The sequence below is a fragment of the Equus caballus genome, chromosome 20, assembly GCF_041296265.1.
Source record: "Equus caballus isolate H_3958 breed thoroughbred chromosome 20, TB-T2T, whole genome shotgun sequence".
In the NCBI taxonomy this organism is placed as follows: Eukaryota; Metazoa; Chordata; class Mammalia; order Perissodactyla; family Equidae; genus Equus; species Equus caballus.
Genome location: NC_091703.1, coordinates 39,491,050 through 39,511,967, shown reverse-complemented (window position 1 = coordinate 39,511,967; position 20,918 = coordinate 39,491,050). Strand labels below are relative to the sequence as shown.

General features: G+C 40.5%; 1 protein-coding gene across 2 annotated transcripts in view; it reads right to left on the bottom strand.

Moving 5' to 3' along the window:
- Positions 1-743: 743 nt before the first annotated feature.
- MAPK14 (mitogen-activated protein kinase 14) overlaps positions 744-20,918 on the bottom strand; it is a 68,033-nt gene continuing 47,858 nt past the window's right edge. Inside the window, exons 9-12 of one of the 2 annotated variants that reach the window (XM_023624825.2) lie at positions 10,393-10,472; positions 7,962-8,040; positions 3,923-4,096; positions 744-3,130 (exon numbers count right to left, since the gene is read on the bottom strand). In XM_023624825.2, coding sequence (XP_023480593.1) covers positions 3,063-3,130; positions 3,923-4,096; positions 7,962-8,040; positions 10,393-10,472 — 401 coding nt within the window. In that variant the 3' untranslated portion in view covers positions 744-3,062. Of the gene's footprint in view, positions 3,131-3,922; positions 4,097-7,961; positions 8,041-10,392; positions 10,473-14,701; positions 14,782-20,918 lie in introns of both variants that reach the window. The other variant, XM_023624824.2, reaches the window with a different exon arrangement.

The window sequence follows — 20,918 nt, the reverse complement described above, 5'->3', positions numbered from 1 at the left end:
ATCCAACCTTCTCTCTGGCAATTTTAAAATAAAAATATACTTTCTACAGATATTTTTAGAATGTCAAAGTTGAAAAGAACACAAACAGCTATTTAAACAAACTTCATTTCACACATGAGGAAATTGAGGTTATAGGCCAGGGGTTGGCAAACTTTTTCTGTAAAGGGCCAAAGAGCCAGCAGTTCAGACTTTGTAGGCCATATGGCCTCTGTCGCAACTATTCAACTCTGTCACTGCAGCACGACAGCAGCCATAGACAATATGTAAACAAACGTATGGTTGTGTTTTGATAAAACTTTATTTATGGACACTGAAATTTGAATTTTACATTATTTTTCACATGCTACAAAAATACTGTTCTTTGATTTCAACCATTTAAAAATGTAAAAACCACTTTTAGCGGGCTACATAAAAACAGGTGGCAGACTGGATTTGGCCCTTGGGCCAGTTTGCTGACCCCTGTCCTCGGCCACTCTGACACCCAGGTGTAGTAATCCCGAGCCTGCCGTGTTACACCATGCGTCTTTGCTGTTTGCTTTACCCATTCACATCAGAGACTCAGCTCTGCTTCCCATAAATTAGTGTACAGCTAAAGAGCTCTACAAATGTTTTCTAAATTTTAGGAATAATATCAAGACCTGTCGGAAACGTACGGCAGGCCACAGCTGAAAGAACATTGATACAATGCCACACTGTGCAGTAAATAAAAACAACCAAGAGGAAAATAAATTTGAGAAATTCACTAAATTTGAAAAATAGGCTTTATTTTAACCAGTGGTATTGTATGACATCCTATATGGCATAACTGATTACAGCCAAGTTCATGAGTACAAATAACATAGCAGTATCCCTCATTCTCTCTTCTGTTTTCCGTTCAGAGAAATCAGGAGATGGGAGCGTGATGCTCAGAAACCAAGGAGCTCTTCCACAGGCTCCAGCTGAGTTCAGGCTCCCGGAGCATTCAGCCTCCTAACACAGATATGGTCACATGTGCAAAGACCTTTATGAAAATAGTCAGAGCAGTATTTCTGTAGGAAATCACACTAGCATTTACAACCAAACATGGCCGATAAAATTCATCTTGCTGTGCATCGTGAGGATTTGACCTGCATATAAAGGAGATGAGGCCTTTGCGTTCATTTTTAAAGAGGGGGAATCCCAGGCGAGCTGTGATTGCCATCAGTCTGCCTGTTCCTTCTCACTCCAGTTGACCCAGGGTCCTACCTGCCCCTCTGGAGCGCATGCATCACCGCACTGTGATGGAGAAATGGAAACACCTTGGCCCAAATACAAGATTCTGTCACATAGCCAACACTGGAAGTAGCTTTATACTTTATTTCACAGAAGATTTAAATATGTGGGCCCTCATGTAGCACAAGATGCCTGAAATTCAGAAAATTATGAAAACAACTCTTCTTCTCCACCCCTGAGGATATTTCATCTTTATAAAGTTGAAAATACAAAATATTAAAATAATTTGCCCTTTCTCCCCATCGAAAGGAATCACATTCTCAAAGGATTCCTGCAATATACAAAATTCTGAAACAAAATTTATTTCTCCCTAAATCAAGACCAAGAAGTCAATGTTAAGCTGCCAAGAAGACCCTTTTCCAAAGAAGGGTGGAAAAGACACCTTGTTACTTTTTTAAAATAACCATATTTAGACAAAGATAGCAAAAGGAGTTTCTGGCCTCATGAGATTTTATTTTCTACTTTGATTTTCAGCATTTCTTAGCATTGGTTATTGGGAGTGAAGAGAACAATTTGTTTTCCAAAATCTGAGATATTCCTAGGAAAAGCCCTGATCTTTCCCATGACAGCTCCCCAAAAATAGTTTGTTGAAAACCAGATGGCAAGAATGAAAATGCTATATGTCCATCTGTTCCATTTCTTCATAGTTTTCACATCAAAAGCACCTGGAGTATTAATTGTGTTCAACACAAAATAGCACTGGGGGCTGAAGAGAGGATGATGTCACCTGCCCAAAGCATGAGCCAAGGTGACATGGGTTCCGAACTACCCAAAAAGTCTTCACTGGCAAACCTGCCTGGCACCAGGGCCTCCCGAAGAGAACAGGACAGCAGCTGTGCATGCTCAAATAGCAAGACGTGCAAAACACATGTCACTCTGCTAGGAATAAAGAGCACACAGGAAGTACACTGACAGCAAGAACCGGCTTCTGACTACCGGGGCCAATACTCAAGAAACCTCTGCACTGAAGGTGGGGGTAAGCAGAGAAACGGCAACACCACCTGGGGGGCGAGGAAGAAAGAGAGAGAAGCACATATACGCATGCTCACACATGCATACACGGCGCCTCTGAAGGCTCCCTGGTTACTTCAGCTTCACAAGTAGCCGTCCGACAACCTGACGACGCGCCTGGCTCAGAACTTCATCTGCTGCACTCTCTTAACTCTCTACACTCCCTTCTCTCCTTTTAAGGCACAAACATATTTACAGTTTCAGATACACCTGTTGAGTTCTGAGAATCATATTAAGCAAGTTAATCATAGACTAGAGCACAGAAGCCAGTTGGTCCTTTTTGGCTGTATGCATCGCTGATGGACGGCTTCAGATCTGAAGCAGCCAGAAGGTGTGCGCCTTCTCTCTGTGCCGCTGGGGGATATGGTCAATTCTACCTCCCACCATCAAGGCGGGGCCACAGGAAAGGCCAAAATGGCAAAAGCATGACTGGGATCTGGGACGTTTATATTTTTTACTTTGCATTTAATAAAACCTAACAAGATGGCAGCTCTTGCCTGCCTGAGCTGACTCTCACAAAGAAGAGCAAGCAGAGGCTGCCACGCAGCATCTGTAACTCCACGTAAAAGTCACTGTGATCATAGTTTGCTCGTATTCTGTTATCTTCTCACAAAGACACACATACACATGCACACATACTAACATGTGTGCACACACACATTTACACACACGCACACACAAACCCCTTCCACCGTGGAGGAAATCTTTGCACAAGAGGCACTTGAATGATATTTGGAAAGTTCTCGTGAAAGGCCTTCCCCTCACAGTGAAGCGGGATCAAGAGAACAGAAATCAGGCGCTCAGGATTCCATCTCTTCTTGGTCAAGGGGTGGTGGCACAAAGCTGATGACTTCATCATAGGTCAGGCCTAGAAATTGGGAAGAAAAAGTAGGATGTGAGAATTTAGACTATTCTCTATGCTGGCAAGCATTCTAACCTCTAAGCTCGAGCTCCTGCTTCCCTGCCCAGGCTTGCTGGGCTACTTAAAATGCTTGCAGGCGACCTCCCAGTGGAACATGAGATCACACAGAAGTTCAAGGGTACATAGAAAAGAACCATTTTTTCTTGTTTCTGTCATCACTCAGTGCCTCTTCTTTAAAGCTCTCTGGAGAAGGTGCTCAAGAATAACAGAGCCCTCCCATAAGCTACAACAACAAACAATCCTGGCTTCTGGCATTTAACAGGAGTTCTGAATTTGTGGTTTATGGAAAGAATATGAGATTGGACGTAGCAGACATGAGTTCCATTTCTGGCTGTGTCCCTAACTAGGTCTAAGATAACAGATAAGATATAACTCTCTTTGCCCCAGTTCTATCAATCGTAAAGCTATAAAAACACCCTATCCCGTACTTATCTCAGAGAGACGTTGTAAATAAATTCTGAGAACTTCAAAGCTCTATGCAGATGTGGGGGGCTGTGTGCAAAATCAGACCAGACGTAAGCATCTCAAAGGTCCAGAGAGTGTCATCATCTACTATAGACAGTTTCCACCAGAAGAACATATTCATTCTGCATTAGAGATCCTTAAGGACAAGTTTTAACGAGCTGGTTACAACCAGAAATTTTATTCTTCCTACAGCTTTTGGTTAGTGGCTCACCTAGGAAAGCTTTTCACATCTAAGTTCTCAAGTTAGATGTTAATCCTCCCCTTATGGCTTACTTTTCCATTCATCTATAAGGAGGTCCCTGCTTTCAAAGGACTGATCGTAAGGATCAGCCACTGGTTCATCGTCAGGATCGTGGTACTGAGCAAAGTAGGCATGCGCAAGGGCTTGTGCTGCTGTAATCCTCTTATCTGAGTCCAACACAAGCATCTTCTCCAGCAAGTCGACAGCTATCAGCACCACAGATAGGAATGAAAAAAGAGAAATTTTTAACGTGTTACCAAAAAATTATGCCTTATTAAGCAAACACACAGTTTGGACCCTTCATACCTAAACAAAGAATTCTCCTCCAAAGTGTCTGCTCTAGGATATATGATCCCTTTTCTCCTTTATATGTATGTGTGTGTGTCCGTATACATGGATGGATGGGAATTTCTACTTTTTAAGAATACATTACTAAAGAAGAAATTTTTTTAAATAACCAATATTCTGTTTGATCAATAACCAAGATTTGCGGAATGTCAATGTCAGACTGCTACCATTACAGTGAAATTGCATCAAAACGAAAGCGTATAACTAAAGTAATCTAAAGGGATAAGCAGGGCTAATTTTTTTGCTTTTTGTTTTTTGTTTTGATCTCCCTTCACTACTTATTTACTAACAGAAGGCAAATGAATGTTCATCAAATGGATCTTCAAACAATAAACAAATTGAGGGTTTTACATGGATGTGTGGGTAAGACATGGTATTTGGATGAAAGAAAATTTTGTTGTTAAAATTTTCACTTTGAAAAATTTCAATACAAAATTTCAAAACACTACAGTGAATACTCATATGCCCACCACCCATATCCAACAATTAATATTTTATATTTATTTACCTCTACATATATTTTTTGCTGAATCATTTTAAAATAATATTATTGATATGTCACCTTACCCCTAAATATTTCAGCATAAAGACATCTTCTTATACAATCATAAAATGTTATCCTATCTGACAAATAAATAATTCCCAAATATCATCTAAAATCCAGTTCATATTAAAATTTCTCCAATTATCCCAAAATTGTCTTTTACATCTAGTTTGAGCAAACTAGGATCCAATTAAGGGCCATATTCTGCATTTGATTAGGGTTTCTTTAGTCTCTCTTAATCTAGAATAATCCCACCCATCTGTCACTCCTGTTTTTTCCTACCTTTAACCTGAAAAGACCTCCAGTTGTTTTGAGAACACCTATTAGTAGGGATCTGTCTGATTGATTCTTTCTGCTATCACGTATCTCTTCCCTTGTTTTCTTCTATGCCTTGCATTTGCTGAAAACCATGTTAGATCTAAAAATTTGGTAAGAATTGGCTTAAACATTTTTGGCAAGAATACTTCATAGGTGACGCTGTGTACCTGATGGTGCATTAAGGTCATTTGTCTCATTATTAATGATGCTAAATCTGACCACCAGGTTAAGATGCTTCTTTTTTGCCCTAAACCAGTAAGCGGGATACTTTGGCACCATGTAAATATCAGTTCCTTTCACTTATGGCTTTTAGCATCCACTGATATTCCTCCCCAGTAATTATTTCATTAGGGGTCACAAAATGGTGATTTTTCTAATTCCATCTTTCAAATGAGGATATTTTGAGTTTCAGAATGGTGGCACTTGGGAGGATAAATACTGCCATGACCACAGTTATCACTTTGGTGAAACAAAGGCTTTTAAGGCTTTGCAAATTATTGATGGTCCCTTAAATGTGGAAAGGGGCGAGGACGGGTAGTGAAGGGGAGGACAGTTTCCTGAAGAGATCTATGGCCGCATGCACTGGAGGTGGAAAAAGACCTCTGTCCTGCAGCCTGAACTCCAGAGTAATCCAAAGGAGAAATGTGGGTTCAGAGGAAAACAGAAACAAAGTGTTTATGTCCATTCAAGTTCATAAGCTTCTACTTTATTTAAAGCACTGGGAGAACTACCTAGACACATATTCTTCTCTTCTCAGAAGAAATTAAACCTTATCACCTGTTGTTTGGATCATATGATGAGTCTGTGCCACTCACAGGGTAAAAAGTACCATGTCCTTATAAACAATCCCTCGATGAAGAATAAGGTCAGGGTAAGAAAAAGATTACTCTAAGATCTTGACAAATATAAATACACAGACTACATCAAAGGGCAATTTAAGTTTTAATTCATGTTGCGAGAATAATGGTGAAACATGGAGTCAGTGACCGACAAAACAGAGCTGTCAATATTTACGTTGCTGGTGTGTTCCTGCTCAGTTACTACGCTGGGCACCAGTTCATGGTCAGTAACACCACGTCCCGCCTGCAAGAAGAGACTCTTCATATGACACCGCTGTTTGCCAGTGGGCTGTCAGGCATGTTTAAATTCTGAGAACTGCATGCTGAGCGCCAGACGGCCCAAAGCCTCCGCTCAGCTCACTCGCAGTCTGTATCGCTAAGTGGTATCCAGTTCTTTCGAATGTTTACATGTCCTGATTCTAGAGAAGAGGGACGTCTATCAGGATGGATGTGACCTAAATAAGCTGCTGGGACACACACATATCCCCGCTTTGCCAGAAAAATGCATTAACAAATCTTTTTGATTTGGCTAACAGGAAGTCAAACAGTGAGCATTACCGTGTCTAAAACATGAGCTGATATGATGAGAAAAACTCCGAACAGAATGACAGACTTCATCAGTGACATATCACATCATTTCCCAACCTCCTAGAGTACTTACAACTCAGAGAGCTTCTCACAGATCCTTGAACTAGATAATACAGCTCAAACAAATCATACAAAGCCAATGCCAACATCCTAGGCCAGAGGCAAACCTAAACCAGCCCCAGTAGAATTCTATGTACCCCTGATGAGTTTGTGGATTCACTCCTGGAGGTGAGGGTGACACTGCTGGGACGTGACATACTCTCCATCTCCAAGGCCGCCATGGACTCATCTACAACTGCCCAATACTTCAGAGAGTGTGAACATCTCACTGTTGTAAGAATTATCACAGCGATGCTGAAACCACTCTCAACAATCACTACAGTGCTTGAAGTACTTGAAAAGGTAAAACCACTTAGCTTTCACTCCAGCTTCTGAAGAGGTTGTCGTGGCCACCAGCCCTCCACAGGGTAAAACTAAACCTGACGCACAGCTGCTGGGACCCTGAAGCAGAGCATGACTCACACAGAGATTTTAAAACATGCCACCAGAACAGTCTTCAGGCAAGTGAGAAGGCTGGTGAGACTATTATTCTAGCATCGCTCCTGCTGGTCACAGGGAGGTCCTGGTCTGAGTTTTCTGTGTCCACCATTAAACAGCACTATCCACTGTGCTCTCCTCGAGTCGGGGAATTAGAGCCTCAGGCAATGCCACTTTTGGGGGCTAACTGAAGCACACAGCTCTCAGCTTTAAGGAACAAAGCACCTCCTCTTTCAGCCAAGGCAGTGCGTATCCTGCAGCTACCACTGTCATGTCCCTTCGCCAAGGATCCTGGAAGTGATGGTGGCAGGAAGGAATATGGAGCCATTCCTTAAAGTTTGAGGTGGCAAATCAGCTCGACAAAGAAGAGAGAATGGTTAGGTCTCTGAGGGGCAGAAGAAGAGGGGAAGGGAAAAGTCCGCGAGGATGAAAGGACTCCCAGCTCTGAAGGCAGAGCCAGAGTCAGGAGCACTGCAGGGAGCCCGTGGGTGGCTCCTCAGCACCCGTCTGTGCCTCAGTTGTTTCACCTTCAGTTTGCGACACCATTAAAGGACAGCAGTTGTGAAAAAGTCACAGGCTTTCCTCTGTGCACCTCCTTCTTCCTGCGTCCCTCAATCTTTTCTCCAGACATTCCCATTACGTTCTCTCCTTTCTTCACTGTACCAGCCCATTTCCCCCACCAAATTCTGTGATCACGTAAATACACAAGCAATGTCATGTGACTAAAAAAAAACCCGACCCGACAACACAAACATAGATAATAAATGGCATATTTACCACCTTCCAAGACTTAATTAATGTTACCCTATTGAGTCAAAAGGAAAAATTTTTCTGCAAATCCCTAATTTATGTCATAACCAATTCAACATCCATGAGATGAGGATATGGTGAACTTACCCAAGGGATTGGCACCAATAAATACATTTGCAAAGTTCATCTTTGGCATCTGGGTCAAAGATTGAATGTAGTTTCTTGCCTGTAAAAATAAAGGGTTTTAAAAATGGCATTGTTCAATAATGTTACTGTTCTCAGAGTCTTGGTCTTGTCAAAGAACAAGTGTCAACTCACAAAGTCTGCTAGCTCCAATGTTTATGACTGTTTTTGATATTCATTAAAGACTTCTCTCCTACTGCCATCTTAACTTCCTTATTTATGATCCTCACTTCTATTCATTCCTGCTATCTCTCATGATTATATCTCAAGTGAACAAGAATGCTAACCAATTAAGTCTCCTTAGTAGCTTTCTGATCATAGGATCAGAAGTTTAAAAAATGAGGCCAACATATCTAAGAATTATCCCCTTTCTGAGACAACCTTCCTAAAAAGCTAAAATGGGCACACGGATTGGTATTCCTAACAACAGTCTAGGATCAGCAGTCTTTTATGGTGCTGATCTTAGAACATCAAAAGGCTATCAATCTTATACCGTGTGAACAAAGTAATACTGATAACAAGAAAGTAAACATAAGTTTAGTACACTATTCTATCAGGCTCGAACACATTTTAAAACTATGAAACCAACTTAGTAAGAGAAATAGAGAATAGTGGATTATAAGTTACATGGCCTAAGCAGAAATCCTCCCCCTACCACTTATTAGCTGCATCTTCTAGGGCAAGTCTCAACTAACATATCAATTACCTCATCTGCAAAATATTATTATTATCATTAGCTATTAGGATTTGGCTTTGCTATATTATATGGTTACTGTGATACTCAAGCAAGATAAAACTCATGAAAGAGCTTCAAACTAAATTCTGAATCAAACACCACTTTTATTACCAATATAGTTGTTACAAGTTTGGCCCCTGCGATGGGACGGGCTTGAGTTTGAATTTTGACTTTATCACTTTGGGCAAGTTACATATTCTCTTTAAGTCTCCTTGTCTGTAAAATGGGATTAACAACAGTGCCTACGTCACAGGGCTGGAGTGAAGATTAGAGAGAAAAAAATCAGTTCTTCCTCAGCACAGTTCTTGGTTCAGAGTGAGAGCTCAGTAAACATTAGCTGCTATCACTTTAGAAAGGAAAGTCTGCTCTCATTTCCTAAGGATGTTTCAACTTCACAATTTTTTCCAAACTTCATTCTAAGGAATTTAAGGTGCCAAATTCTTTCAAGGACTGACAACTCTAATCAAGGCAAAACCAAAAACTGAGAATAATCATAAAAATACAAATGTAACTGGTAAATGTGTGCTTCAGATATTAGGTATCAAATTATGTCTATGACCTTCCTGCTTCAAAACATAAACCCCACTATCAGTCCATCTGAGTAGTGGAGATAAAACTTCCTTGAATCTATCTTAACCACCTCCTTAAAATTCCTGTTTTAATACAGCTCAACAGAAAAGGTGTGTATGTATATTTATATGTATACACACACACACATGAGGGTAGGACAAGTTCCGGTTGCTAGGGCAACTTCACCCTAGTTGCTTGTGGAGTGAGCAGTAGAGGTCGGCTTTGACAAGCAGTTGAGCATCTTTCCAATTTGAAAAGAAAGTTCTAGGAATTGAATACGCACATGGCTGTAATCCCTTCTACTTGAGCATGTGGATAAAACGATGAAGGGAAAACAGAGGTAAGAGAGACCTGTCTCATGCAGAGAACACTCATTCTTCTAATAAGATAAATAAGAAGGAAACCTGAATGTAGGTGAAGTAGAAACAAAGCCGCTGGGAAGGGCCTCTGTGATGCCAACCTGATTCCCAAAAAGATTACAGGCACCTTAGTAAGAAGTGCCCCAATCATCTCTGATGATAAAACCAGAGTTAGAGTAAGTGGTTAAGCATTGGTAAAGAAGGCACCTAACCCTATGTAAATGTACATATTTATTCTTTATTATTTGTGTATTTTCTTTTAAATGTAGTACTTATTAGTGTTAAATATTTTACAGTTTTTTTTTTAATTGAAGAATCCTCTTTTGGCCATTAAAAACAACTGATAAATAGGAAAGCATGCTAATGGCCTCCTGTTGACTATACCTCCAGCTGAAAGGCATCAGACGGTAGCATATCCTAACTTCAGGCATAGAACCTAGGAGAACACACACAGCCTCTTGAGCACTAAATTCAAAAAACACAAATATAAAAGTAACACCATTTTCTACGTACAAACCTATAAATTTATTCTCAATCCACAGGATTGGATGACTTTTTACCCCAAATGTCAGCATCTTGCCATAGCACATAGGCAGTCATTGCCTTAGTAGCCCTCAAGGCACATGCAAGCATTCAGTGACATTAAAAACTGTGTTGGTTATACAGTGACAATAAAATTAGAATGTGGCCTTCTGAATTAGAGATCCCTGTACAGTCTATTTGTTCTCACCTCATGGCTTGGCATCCTGTTAATGAGATAAGCAGGGGGTGTCCCCGTCAGACGCATAATCTGCTGAAGCTGGTTAATATCTTAGATGCCTAGTCAAGGGCATTGTTAAACATACAGTGCAAAAAATAAATTTCAACTCAAGTTTTTAAAAAGGCCAAAAAGCCACCCAAAAATAAACAAAAAACCTACTCCCTACCCATCCCACCCACCCCAGGCCAGAGCCCAAGGCTGCATGTTGAAGCACACTTCTGTGAATGGCATGAGAGCCATTAGGCATGTAGCCAGTGACTGGTCATCAGGTAAGAAAAATGAATTTTCTTTGGTTTTAGCATCGTCTTTAACATTAACTATTCTAGGCTCCCTGGAAAGAGACTGCCCCTTGATCCAGGATGCCAGCCAGAGAACTGTTTTCAAGCACCGATGCCAAAACCTGTTTGCTTATGGGGTAAATGGAGCTGATTCAGAAAAGTATGACTTGAATTTGGACAAAATAAAACATCCAATATATCCATACAAGAAAGAAGTGAAACTTTTGTGGCACAGGTTAGGTTCTGGTGATTCTCCAAGGCACCACCCCTCCAAATACAAGACAGAGGTGGGTGTGTGGGTTGATAAGCAATGCCAACTTTCAAAGACATTAGTAGTGGTACATTTAAAATACATGCCACAAACATAAAATGGTAAGTGAAGAAAGGGAAGATGGGGGGAAGTTAGAAGCTAATGGCAAAGACAAAATGGAAGTCACAGGTTGCTGACAGTACTAGTGTGCCATAGTGATTTACCCCATAAGTCTCTTCAACAGGTGAACAGACTGACTTCACTTAACAGCTGGGAGGAAGTTTGCAAAAACACTACAATTTTCTGACAAGGGCTAAATGACGAGATTGTCCACATGTACAAGCACCTATGGAAGTTGTATTTCAAACTTCTTTTAGCTGTCCCATCAACGTTAACACAAGTCCCACTCCTCCAAAATGTCATGAGAACCATTAGTTCATCGTGTGTTTCTGTTAAAGCAGAAGTGATGGGATTTTTAAAATCCTCAACACAATTCAATAAAAATGTTTTGTTAACTATTAATTCCCTCCTTCAGTTGTAGCATCATCTTCAATAAGTACCCTGATCAAGTAACTTCACTTCTTTGTGGCTTCCCTCAATAATTTTTCCACTTCAGTTCATCCCCTGAACTCAGATTCCCTAGTGGTCAGATTACTACAAATATGTTTAAAGCTGGCCATTAGGAAAGAGCCGAGGCCATGTGCTCCACCCAGCCTTTCATGCTCCCTAAGCTCAAAGATAGAGGCCAGCAAATTGAAAAGGGAGCAAGAAGTTCCTTTGACATTCTCACCAGTTTAGATTTACCTTTAAACAAATTATATGACAAACAGTACCTTGCATGCCAAGAGAAATAACAAAAGAAAATATTAAGTAAAAAGTAAAACTAAGTAAACTAGCAATGGCAGAGTACCAGTTGGGTTTTAAAATGCTAAAATCCTGCCACCTCTCTCTCCTTTCCTGTGAACAATACTTGGCCTGTACATTTCCTGTTTTTGTCCCCTTTAGTCAAATAGGTTATTATAACCCCTTCTTGTCAGGACTAATCTCCTGACAAGAAGGGGTTTTAAGGGGAAGGATATATTTCTAGAGAAAAATGTGAGAGTGAGTCAATGAAAGGGCTTTCATTTTCTTAATATGACTTTTTGTTCTTTCACTGATCACTATACGTACTGGGTCACCCCAAAAAAATTCTCCTTAGCCATCCATCATGGCCCATTTATCCCCTTTCTCACGGCACATCCTAACTTGCTCTCAATCAGCCGATCCATTCTTGCATCCTCCTATTCAGAATGTCCTACTGTTTATTAACCAAATTTCTACATAAATGATGGCATCGCTACTTCACTACTTTTCAGGAGTAACGAAAATAGCTATTGGCTTTCTCTGTTTACTACAATCCCTCACAATGAATTTTTTCTTTTAATTTTTAAAATCTTTAAACAATTTTACTCATCTTGCACATCATGTGTTACACACATCACGTGCTTTTAAGATAAACTGGTACTTGGGCAGTATCACTAACATCAAATTAATCTTGTCTAACCTTTTGAATGTTTAAACCACTTTTATCCACTCGCCATAACTATGCAGGGGGGAAAAAAATCTTTCTTATTCTTTTATTCAATACAATATTATTTGAGTAAGTTCTGTATTCCGGTTCTCAATTTTATTAGGCCCAACTCCATACCGGAGCTATTGGAATGTACGATGTGCCCTATTCACATAAGACAAAGGCATCTCATTATTAAGTCAGGCACTTGGTGTTGTTCCTGTCTCCTACACAGATGATGGATTAATGATAAGTAAATACTACTTTGCCCATACTTTTTCTTTTAGAAATTCTTGAGACTAACAGCACACATCTACAGGGCAGAGGGCTGGGGGTGGGAGAGGGTACTGAGAAAGAGCTGCTAGTAGCCATTCCCAGACCGGGAATGAATTTGCTATCTCAGTCTCATTAGCGCTACTCATCAATAACCTGAGCTTCTTCCCAACCCCATTCCTCTGCCCCCACGTCCTCTCTATTACCCATCTTTCTAAGCAAATGCATTGAAAACAAAAATGCACTATCCTCTCTAAGCATCATCTCATCTCTTCTTTGATTTACTTCAATCCAGCTTCTGCATTTCATAAAGCAAAAGAAACACTCCTGGGGCCGGCCCCGTGGCACAGCGGTTAAGTGCACACATTCTGCTTCTCAGCAGCCCGGAGTTTGCTGATTTGGATCCCGGGTGCGGACATGGCACCGCTTGGCAAAAGCCATGCTGTGGTAGGCATCCCACATATAAAGTCGAGGAAGATAGGCATGGATGTTAGCTCAGGGCCAGTCTTCCTCAGTAAAAAGAGGAGGATTGGCAGTAGTTAGCTCAGGGCTAATCTTCCTCAAAAAAAAAAAAGAAATACTCCTTCAGGTTGACACTGTGGTCATAACTCCGACAATGACTTTCAAAACAGTGTGCAACCACATGAGAGTAAAGTTTAGATCACGTTATCAGAACATCTGGGATCTATGTTCATCTCTGCCAAGTGACTCAGTGCATGACTCAGGCAAGGCCCAGCCTTTCTGTGCTTTTGCTTTCTCGTCTTAAATAAGTAAACAAAAAAATAAAGTAGGGTCAGCATACTCTCTTATATCCCTCAGAGTGGAAATTCATAAATATACTGGGCTTTGTGGTCCTTTTAAGGAATGTACCAGAAACACATCAGACAGCAATATTCTTTATTTTGTCAGGGAGATGATGAACAGTTCAAACTCACCTGTCAAGCTTTCTCAAGCCTCCCAGCAGTCTTCCCAAGTGGGCAAAAGGAGCCCTGCACTCAGAATGCTGGGAGGAGAATCTAGGAAGGCACAGCTGGAGCTGGGTTCCACAGCTCTTTTTCCCTTTTACCCAACTGCCTGGCAGCAGACAGAAGGGAAAAGGGAGAAAGGCTGGGCTTTCATGATTTCTCTCATGTCTCTGGCCCAAGAAAATTACCAAAAACAGGAAATCACAGCCAAAGCAAGCCAGAGTTGCATTCCCATGGCTTCTCTCTAAATCCCTGCTTAGAGGCAGGAAAGCATTAACTCCAAAGCTTTTTCTCAGTTTACTCAATTTGCAATTACAAAGGCAGGCTGTGGAGGGAAGGACTTCCAACCCCAATCCTGCATCTGAGGCATCAGGAATGGGGATGTTGCTTCTCGTGGTCTGGAGACTGGGTAGGGAGGTACCCCTGTTGGAGACAGACACCTTACACAGGATGTGTGAGCTGTCTATTCTAAAACAATAAAAAGCACGTAACTTCTGGAAAAGGGCAACAGTGGGTAGACAATGAACATTTCATTCTTTTAGTGATGAAGCTAGACTAATACACGGTGAAGCTCATGCTTTGAGAATAAACACTAACCAAAAAGTAAAAAGAGCTCTTGAGTATATGTGAAACTTGTGAGAAAGACGAAGTCAGGGCTTGAGAATGGAGACAAATTTTCCACCAATCTCTTGGAATGAATTAGAATCTGAAATCTCACTGGGATACTACTGCCCAATTCAAGCTCCTGGGATCTAAGAACATATCCAGATAGAGAGAACAAAACACACTCATGCATGTGAGCGGGTGAGTGTGTGTGCACACACACTTACGCCTCATTCTGGAAGGCAGCACACAAAGGGCACACGTGCTTACAGACACACCCAGGTCAAAGCACAGATTGATGGAAGGCAAGAGGCAGAGGGTCCCAACAGGGCAGATAATTACAATTAAAGCATCAACTCACAGACTCTGAGGAGATTTTCTTCAAAAGCTCAGCCCCTGGGGTTCCAACGAGTCTTAAAATGAGCTTCAACTGATCAATATCTAATCGTGGACTATAAAGGAAAATGTTGGGACAAAATAAAAATGAAAAACAATAACAAATAAAACAAAACAAAAACAAACAAAATACCCCAAGAACAAAAATAAAAAACCCCAAACCAAGCCAAAATGGTGACTTCATCTAGGTCAAAGCTTCTGCAGGACGGTCACTTCAAGTAGAACATGCTCCTCCTGTACAAAGATTCAAAACACTGCCACGCACACACCCAGTTCATATTCATTCTGTGCATCTGTCAACGTTACCTATCAGTAAAGTGAAGCGATTTTAGCGGGGTACTTAGCTGCCAAAGACAGCAGGTGAAAACACAAACACTTCACTCAGTCCATAGGCTCGGGCCACACCTACCTCCTCACCTTCCACCAAAGCATTAGTAGCCCACCAAGCAAAGAGCCCTGGGAAGCAGGACACTACAGAGAAGCAAAAAGCAGCCAAGCACAGGAGTAGGGGTGTGCAATACAAGCCTACCTGTGAGCATTCCCTAAGACGTGACCTCACCTAAGGAGCTTGCAATATGACAGGGGCCTGCGACTATCCCAGAGCCTAACCACCTGAGCACACCCTCTAGAAAACCTGTCTACACTGGCTACAGCAGGCAAAGAACTGCGAGTGATGGTCGGCCAGCAGAGGGCCCCCCTGCCCCACTGCAGCTGCACGTTCTTCAGGAGTGCCATAATAAAGCAGGATGTGAGGTTCCCACCTTAGAAATGCAATGACAAACCTCGCACATTCCCAAAGGCCCTAAATAATAGGCTGCAACATCCAAACCTTTATTCTGGTAGCCAACTCTTCCATGTATACTCAGAACAAATGTGCATGTATTAACCAGAAGACAAAAACTTTCCATTTGTTCTTACTGCATTTAGTCTCGCCTAAAAAGGAAGTAAAAGGAGAGAGAAAAAATCTTACAAAATAGCTTTTAATGTTCTCTCTGAAAATTTGAATAGTTGATCCACGTCTATATAGACACTCAGGGGGAAAAGGAGGAGAGCTTGACTATCTTCTGATCCCTGTCAAACATCCTGCCAGGTTTCTCACATGATTAGATCCCTCTCAACTTCAGGGATCAGCTTAAATCTCGCCCCTCAGAGGGGCCTCCCGCAACACTGTCGATACAGGAGCCCCCAGCTTCCCTGTTATTCTCCATCTCAGCACAAACTTGAAAACACCACAGTGCTTTTCACAATCTATAATTACTTTGTTTGTGTACCGTCTGTCACCTCTACTTATCCGTAGCTCTGTGACAGCAGGGGCCACTCTGCCTGTTCACCACTTATCCCCAGTGCTTAGCCTAACACCTGGTACAAGGTGGGCACTCAAAATATTGGAGGAGAAGGTAGACCAGGATGGAGAGGAGGATGGAAGGAAAGGTTTTTGCTTATGATTATACGTATAAAGGCAATACAGTATAACTTAAAAATACCAGCCTCCGCAACCATACTTGCCTAAGTTACAGGAATTAACCTATGCAATAACATGACTGGCATCTTGCCGTCTTCTCTCCCCTGGGCCAGATATGAAATTGGCTTAAGTGGTAGAAAATTCTAGACAGGAGTCAGCAAACCCTGGCCTGCTGCCTGTTTTGAAAATAAAGTTTTATTGGAACACAGCCCTACCCATTCATTTATGTATTGTCTATAACTGCTTAAACCCTACACAGCAGAAATGAGTAGTTACAACAGAAATCATATGGTCTTCAAACCCTAAAATATTTACTATCTGGCCCTTTAAGAAAATGTTTGCTGAACCCCATCCTAGACCTAAATAACCTGTGTTCTATAGAAAACAAAGATATCTTGTTTAAGTCCATTCACACAAGTGATTTCTGAATTAAGAATAGTAGTAAATTTTGTCATCTACAAATAGCAAAAATGAATGTGTTCTGGAGGTTAAAATTTCAATGCTGATTCTTAGTTCAAGGCGTGGATAAGATAAAAAAAATTAAGGCATACATTAATGGGGAAGAGGGGGCAGGGGAGATGGGTACTGTCTCACCCTAAAATAATCAAATTCACTAATTACAATAGAATTTAGGACAAGATCCTCTTTGCTCATTTAAAATGATTCGGTTTACAAAAATTTTGTTCCCTCACTTTTTTCAGGAACAAATTTAACTGGGTAGCTATTTCACATGATAAAATATATCACACATCAGAAAAAAACTAGACTACTTCAGCTCTCAAACAGGGTAGAATTTTTTTTTTTTGAGGAAGATTAGCCCTGAGCTAACTAGTTACTACCAATCTTCCTCTTTTTGCTGTGGAAGACTGGCCCTGAGCTAACATCCATGCCCATCTTCCTCCATTTTATACGTGGGACGCCTGCCACAGCATGGCTTTTGCCAAGTGGTGCCATGTCTGCACCAAGGATCTGAACCGGGGAACCCCGGGGCTGCTGAGAAGCAGAACATGCAAACTTAGCGGCTGCACCACCGGGCCGGCCCGTCAAACAGGTAGTTTTAAAATATATGCATCAAAATTAATCTCTAGAAATAATGCCGCTGAGATTGGTACTCTTAAGAGACTTCTGACTCCTGAAAATGAGAGTAAGGTTTTACACCCCCTCTGAGGAAGATAGAAGACTCTGAGCTGTGAGTTTCTCAACCACCCTAACTTCACCCCAATATACCTGGAGAGCATGACACTCCCATGTCTTTCTCTCACTTCTGCCAGTAGGAAATGATCACAGGCCTGAAGAATGAAGCCCCGATTCCTCAGCCTCACATTCATGGCCCTCCCTGATTTGGCATCAAGCTTCTTTCCTGACTCTGCCTCAAACCACTATTCCTTAAGGCACTCAATGCTTCAACTCACACCAAATACTCCAAGGCACTTCTGAGCTTCCAATTTCTTATTTATCCAAGTCACAAGCAAGAAAATCCTCCACTCTCCCCTCCTACCAAGGCTTTTCTCTTCTTTTTTACTCTTCAAAGACCTGTCCAAACAAGAAATCTGCCATGAAGTCTACATGGGTATCTTAGGTTCGAATTAATCTCTGCTTCTTCTCAATACTTATTTATAGCTCTATGATAGTATTTTTAGCGCTGTCTTATTTCATAGTCAGAAAGTAGACATTTGTTCAAGTAACTCCTGTAACTTACTTTCCACTAAGTATGATCATTCTGGTTTGAGGACAGGTCCCATCTTCTCCCCAGCACCTTCCACAGAGTAGCTTCATAAATATTGGTCGACTTGAAAAGACTTGCTGTAATATGCTTTTCAACTCAGCTCCACCTCTCTGCCTTGCCTTCACAACACAGAATGACCATATTCAATGCAAAGTCTATACATAAAAAAGTAGTCGAGAAAAGCTGCCTCATTTAATATCAGGCATAACAAGGTTCTCTAACATTCCATTTGAAGTGTTTATACCATATAGAGTCTACAAATACAATGCCATGAGTGTATAAGGGCTATGGACAAAGAGAGTTGGTACAGCATGACAGCCAACACTTAGGAGATTAGTAAACACACAATGCAAAATAAAAATCTACTGAGTAGCTAGAAGCACTTGCATGAAGAAAGTCAAAGCATGCAAACCTCAGAAGAAATCACCATAGGTTCTCCAAGAGCTGGCAAATCCACTGAAATAAGGTCAGTCTTCCAATAGTACCAGCTACTGTAATGCCACTACAATTTGTCCAGGCAGTTAAGGCCAGAAGGAGCTTCAAGTAGCTATATAAGCAGAGCAAAGCAAAATTTACCACATTATGACAATTTGTTACTTTCACAGCAAGCCATCCTTCATAATAGTTTTTAACCCTTTTTTTCCCCAGATAGAAGAAAATTTTTTCTATTAGGTAAAAATGTGTTCTAACTGTAGGATCACAATGTCAAAATTCAAATCATAAATCTCCTGATCCTTTCTAAAACAACTACTTAGGCCAAAATTACTCTTTAGACTGGGTTCTCTGTAACAAAAGTAAAAGGTAGAATGAACAGGTGAGGAAAACAACCTAAGGGTTGTGGGAGCATTAGAGGGAAGGTAAAAGAGGCATACTCCAGGTACCTCTAAGTGTCCTAGGCAACTCCTAGAAAACCTCTGCAGGCCAGGGAATTGAAGATGAACACAAGCCCCCGGTGCAGGACTGCTTGTGACTCCTGCTACACGTGAGCAGCAGTTTTCAATGAAAAAACTCCCTACAGGGCAAAGTCAGGACACTGATCTTTTGGAGGGTAGGAAATCCTCCTCATGACAGACAGGATGGACTAGAATGCAGCTTGGCCTACTTCCTTTCTTCTTGGTTGTCAAAATAGTCATTTTCACTGTCACACCAAGAAAAGTTCTTAGGGTACTCCAGGTTTGTGGATAAACCTGAGAATTCTAGCCATTTCTGGGAAAATATACTCTCAAGTTAGAAAAGAAAAGGCAAATAACAATCCAATAAAATATTTTTCTTCTTCAACATTTATCAGGACACTTGCTTTTTGTGTGTAAAGTGAAATCGCTCTTTAAAAATGAGAGAGAAATATTTGAAACTAATGACTGAAAGTGAGGGGTAAATATGACAGGAAGGGGTACACCAGAGGTTCTAGCTCTACTGGCAATGTTTTATCTCATAATCTGGGTCCTACGAACATAGGTGTTCACTGTATTATTCTTTGTCTTTTTGGAGGTCTGAAGTTTTTCATAAGATGTTTGGAAAAAAATCAGAAGAAGAAATGAATAAAGTAGAATTAAGGAGCAAATTTAATACACTAGGAAAATTCACATGGAGTAGGGCAGCAGCTGATGGCAAGAGGATTATAACAACAACCCCATTATCCCCTATTTAATAACTGAAGAGTACCATTTCTATTAAAGTGAAAGAAGGAAAAAAAAGTTTTACACATGAAGGGAATTCATTTTGTTACCTAGGAAACGAAAACAACAACAAGCCAACACTGTGACCTCTGGAAGAGAAAACAGTATATGACGGGTAATAGGCTACCAAACTCATTTTCTCTCTTCCTTAGGCTGTTAAGCGTTAGTGATAACATTTTCTAACTGGCTCACTCTTTTCAAAACCAACAGTATTTGAAATAAGTTACCACCATACCTGAAGAGACATTCTGTATCCTCACTCTTTTCTAATATAAAGTTCTATCAGTTGTGTCCATTTGATCTACCCAGTCAACTAAACTTATCAAGGCAGGACTTCTTTAAAAAAAATAACAATACTATTTTTGAGCTAGATGGAAGGGTTCTGCAAAGTCACAAGAATAATTTCTAACCCAATATATAATTAGCTCTGACAAAAATTAGTATTTCTTATATCTTTACGGGAACTCCAGGGATTACTAACAACCAGTACTTAGAGAATCTCTCAAGAAGGAGACTAACCACAAAAACTGAGAAAAAGGTAGGAAGGAAGACTTGCAGAGAACTAAAACTGCACAGTCCAATACAACACCAGTAATCACACACAATTAAATTTAATCTAAATAAAATTTGAAATTCAAATAAAAACCCTCATAAAACTGTAAAGAGAAGAGTAATTCCTTGACATGATAAAGAACATTTATGAAAAACACACAGCTAAAGTCGTACTCAATGGTGAGAGACTGAAGGCTTTCCCTCTAAGACAAGAACAAGACAAGGATGCTCATTTTCAACACTGCTGTTCAAGGTTGTACAAGTTCTAGTCAGAGCAATTGGAAAGGAAAAAGTAAAATGATCTTTACTTGCAGATGACATCATTTTATATATATAGAAAATACCAAAGAATCCACAAGAAAGCTACTAGAGCTAATAATCAAATAAAGCAAAGATGCAGGGTAGAAGATCAACAAACAAAAATCAGTTATGTTTCTACACACCAACAACGAACAAACTGAAAAGGAAATTAGGAAAGCAATTCCATTTACAATAGCATCTAAAAGAATAAAACACCTAGGAATAAATTCAATCAAGGAAGTGAAAGGCTTGTCCACTGAAAATTACAAAACATTGCTGAAAGAAATTAAAGTTCTGAAAAAAAAAAAAGACAACCCAATTAAAAGATGGATAAAGGACTTGAACAGACATTTCTCCAAAGGAGACATACAAATAACCAGCAAACACAGGAAAAGATACTCAACATTATTAGTCATTAGGAAAACGCAAATCAAAACCACAAAGAGATACCACTTCACAATTACGA